The 4,268-nt window shown below is 38.9% G+C and overlaps 1 protein-coding gene across 1 annotated transcript; it reads left to right on the top strand.

The window, feature by feature from the left end:
- The first annotated feature begins 543 nt into the window (after positions 1-543).
- Positions 544-4,049, top strand: LOC149454596 (uncharacterized). Its single transcript, XM_089687335.1, has one exon. The coding sequence runs from the start codon at positions 766-768 to the stop codon at positions 2,269-2,271; it is 1,506 nt and encodes a 501-aa protein (XP_089543461.1). The 5' UTR covers positions 544-765; the 3' UTR covers positions 2,272-4,049.
- Positions 4,050-4,268: the final 219 nt, after the last annotated feature.

Here is a 4,268-nt window from a genome sequence, read left to right on the forward strand (position 1 = left end):
AAAAAAACAGATGATCATTCATCCAATTCTTTCATTGTGTGTAAGGGTCTTAAATCACAAAACTGATAAAGAGGATTGGGTGAAGCTGAACTCTTAAAGGAAAAGATAGATATTGCCAATATCTTCAGGTATTTATAACTCTGGGTCTACTCATTGGGTTGATACTTTATGTGGTCATCAACATTTTGACTGATTTAAGTTGTTCTCTTTCATATGTACTGGATACTATGATAAAGATTGCAGTTCCCCTTTAATTGAGTCCATATGAACATGTGCGTCATGTGAAATCTCAAGCAAAAAGTCACAAACATTCACATCTCTCACCTGTTACATATATTGTACATCCTGAAAAACAGTTACAAATTACTATGGAATTTTAATTATGCCCAATTTAATTATACTGACAATGACTCACATGTGTTCAAGCTATTTTTACTATCACGTTTATTTCCAACCAGTAGATCAGTGTAGTTAGATCTTCATTTAGAGAGTTTAAACACAAAGCTCTCTCAAAAAGCTCTCAGTTCAACACAAGCAAGTTTTAACAATTGGATACCTTTTTGATACAAGCAGAGTGGATCGGCTTTCGTTTTGTGCAAGCGATTATACAGGGTTATCCAAAAAAATTCCATGCTTGGGTGTGGTGGAGATCTAAAAAAAAAACACCAGGACTACAACTTCTCTAGACTTTGAACTGAAAGATCATAGAATCACGGATTGCACAATCTCTAGCTTGCATCACTTCTTATTACCAACATCGTGAGGATGGAGGCTGTTTTACAACATGCCAATGAAAGCAGATTGAACTATAAGGTACCAAAAGGCCAACCATTGCATCAAGTTTGGAATTCTTTGTGGGAACAGTGTGAAGAAGCCAATGAAAGACCAAGCAGTCAGAAAGCCTGTTTTCCTAGAACTAATAAAAACTTAGCGGTAGCGAACATTATGAAAATGTTGGCAGTGTTTCAATCAGAAGTTAAAGGAAGAAACTCAAATTCAGAAAACAAAACACCTGACATGGACCTCTGTGAGAACTGCGGGTCTAGTAAGTCCAAGCAAAAACTCCTAGAGGAGAACTATAAGAGAAGAGGTGAAATCATTGAATATCTTCTGTCATCAACAGCTGCTTTAGGGACACATGAAGGTTTGAAAAACCAGACTTATCATCCCTACCTCTACAATGAAAATGTAGGTGTTGAAAAGCCAAATGGCATAAAAGAATATACTACTATAAAAGGAACTCCAGTCGTTGCTGCTACACAAAGACCTGAAGAGGCTGCAATTCCTTTAATGCAGTCAGATACTTTAGCAACCAAAGGTACGAACAATGTGGCTTTTCACTCTTTCACTTTAAGGGAAGGAAGAGAAGAAAAAAAACAAGGTGGAACAAACATGCATAACTTTATACCGAATGTGGAAAACACTAGCCAGCTCAGTGGCTATAGTTTAGAAAGCAAGACTCAAAGCAAAGAGAATACTACCAGAACCCTTGTAAATTTTTTAACAAATTTTACAAAATATGATCCTGGTAAAGACCCCTTTACAAACATGTCTGTTTTTGAGAGTGAGTGCTCCCAACATAACCTGGGTCCACGGGAGTCTTGTTTGATGATGAAGTTGTGGTTGCCATCTCAAATGTCTGCACGTTTACCAGCTCCTGTTGCTAGCCCTGCCGGAGGTCCACAGTTTTGGTCAAATGACTACCATTGGGGGGATTCATTGGATCGTGTAAAAGCCCTAATGCAACTTGTCACTGGAGAAGATAATTTGGGAACTGACTTATTGGAAGACCTCCAGGTAACACCACAGGATGACCCATGGGAATTTGCAAGGAAATTTGAGCAAGCCTACCGGTTGGTAATGGATGTTCAGGATCCAAGGCCACCACCTGCACTTTTACGGGCTTTAGTAAATAAATTTACCTATGTGGACAGAGTGACACATGTGGCAGCCTCCAAAGAGAAAACTATAGATGGTATTGTGAGACTAGTGGACAGCTATCAGAGAGATAGTGGCCTGAAAGCAGCGCCATTGTGGAAAAATGAAGTCAAGCCTATTCGAGAAGTTCTAATGAAAAATTCAATACCAAAGGACGAGCAACCAATAAGATGGAGGAGGCAAACTCATAGCCGTCGATGCTCATGCTCTGGTTGTTGGGAACACAAAGAAGAAATAGCCGTAGAGAGCGCAAATCCACTGAATGACCATGAAAACTCACCTTGCACTGGTGTATCCTTGCATAACGCCCCTATGCAAAGCCAAAGGATATAAATATTTACAATCTGGCATGACCATGAAGCTACTCAAAGAATACCCAAGCTACTTAGTACTGTATTTAGTTCAGAACTGTGGCATTGTATTATTGTCTTGTGTTTGCTTCATAACATTTTTGATCTTTAATGCTTTACTTGAAGGGTCTGTCCAAAAAGTGATATGACAATAATGGGTGGATTCCTGGTGGGCGTACTTATCAGGTACTGCCTTTAATAATGGCTGAGGCAGGTGGGTGGAGTTGGGAACACAGGGACTCAGATCACACCCCTTCCTTACATATGAAGCAAGTGATGAGAACTTAGATATAACCTCTACTGGTAAAACAGGATACCTTACACTGGTCCAAATGCTTCAAGACTGACCCAAAAATGTATGTGAATTCATAATTTTAACCTACCTTTAACTTAACTGAATACAGGTTAGTTTTGAGTCAATTACCCGAATTATTAGGATTAGAGGCAGTCAGGTAGATAGAGTTTTAAAAAAAAATAGGGTCAGCAATAGCAACCTCCGTATTTTTCTCTTTATGGGATCCTTTAAAGCTGAACTTTAGGCAGACAGCTAAGTACATACCTTAAACACATATACTGTATAGGAATCCTTTTATCTGCCTAAGTCTTTGTACTTGTTGTAGTCAGTCCTGAGTTTGGCACACTTCTGGCAGACAGCACAGCCAGGTCCTCAATCTCCACTATAGCAGCTGGAAAGCCTGGTGAAGAGCACAGCCATGGTAGACTGGGCAGTGTAGAAGCAGAAGCACACTAGTTAGGATATCTCTCTTATCACTCTGCTCCCCTCTTCCTGCCAGCTTGTTCCTTGTCATCAAAATGTGCATTGTGGAATAGACTGAGCCAGTCTGATAGTTTCTGTCCAAGGAATCACAGGGGGCTGATATCAAGGCAAATTTAAGTTCTTGTACCAGTTGCTTTTAAAGTTCCATTTGCTGATTTTTCTTCTTACATCTGTCCGAATATCTCCATTTTAAACTTTTCTTTTTAGTTTTGAATAAGGTGGAGAAAGATCAGAACCCCTGTTGGGGTTTTCTGTTATCTGGGGTTCTGTTAGAGAGGTTCCCCTCATTTCCCAACCTGCTGATATAAGCCGGCCATACATGGATCAAAATTCATTCAGATCAAAAGGGACCGGCCAAATTATGATCCATGTATTGGCAGGGGAAGTTGTACAGAAGTCAATCTACTGATTAATTTCTGCACAACCCTGTTGGAAATTGTTTGCCCAATCGGTGTATTCAGTTAGAATCTGGCCTTACTCAAGATGCAGAAAAGGAACTCGGGTATAGGCACCCAATTCAATATGGTTTTGTCACCATAAGTAACCGCTACTCTTGGGTGCCTATATTCAGTATGGTTTTGTCACCATCCGTAACCACTGCTCTTGGGTGCCTATATACCCGAATTCCTTTTGTGCTAGAATATTTGGTTATGGTGACCACATTATAACTAGTGATTTGGCAAACAAACTCCATGTATTTGACCCACTTAACTATTTTCCTTGCTCAAGCTGGTCATAGCTAGAAATGCTTTGGAGCTGTAAAAGTGATTTTTCAACAAAACAGGGCATGGAGACATGGATGGATGGGTCAGTTTGCTTTGAATGGCAAAAATGAATTACATAGCGTTTTCAGTTTGTGGTGCCCAGACACAGGTTAGTTGCATTTCAAGAAAACTGTTAATACCCAAATGCTCCAAGGTTATAAAAAAAGTATATGAGTATTTTAAAATGAGGGTTCTTCAAAAAGTTTCCACACCTTTTTTTTAAAATATATATATGTGTGTATATATATATATATATATATATATATATATATATATAAAAGTGTGGAAACTTTTTGAAGACCTCTTGTACATCATAGGAAGAAAGCTGTCTACAGCTTAAATGTGAATTTAAGTAAATAATGAAAATGAAGCTGAAGAAAAAAAATGACTCCTAATCTTCCATCCACTAGAATAGGGGTATCAAACTGGTGGCCCTCC

The sequence above is a fragment of the Staurois parvus genome, unplaced genomic scaffold (assembly GCF_062004578.1).
Source record: "Staurois parvus isolate SC_StPar_1 unplaced genomic scaffold, SC_StPar_1.0 ptg000423l, whole genome shotgun sequence".
Lineage (NCBI taxonomy): Eukaryota > Metazoa > Chordata > Amphibia > Anura > Ranidae > Staurois > Staurois parvus.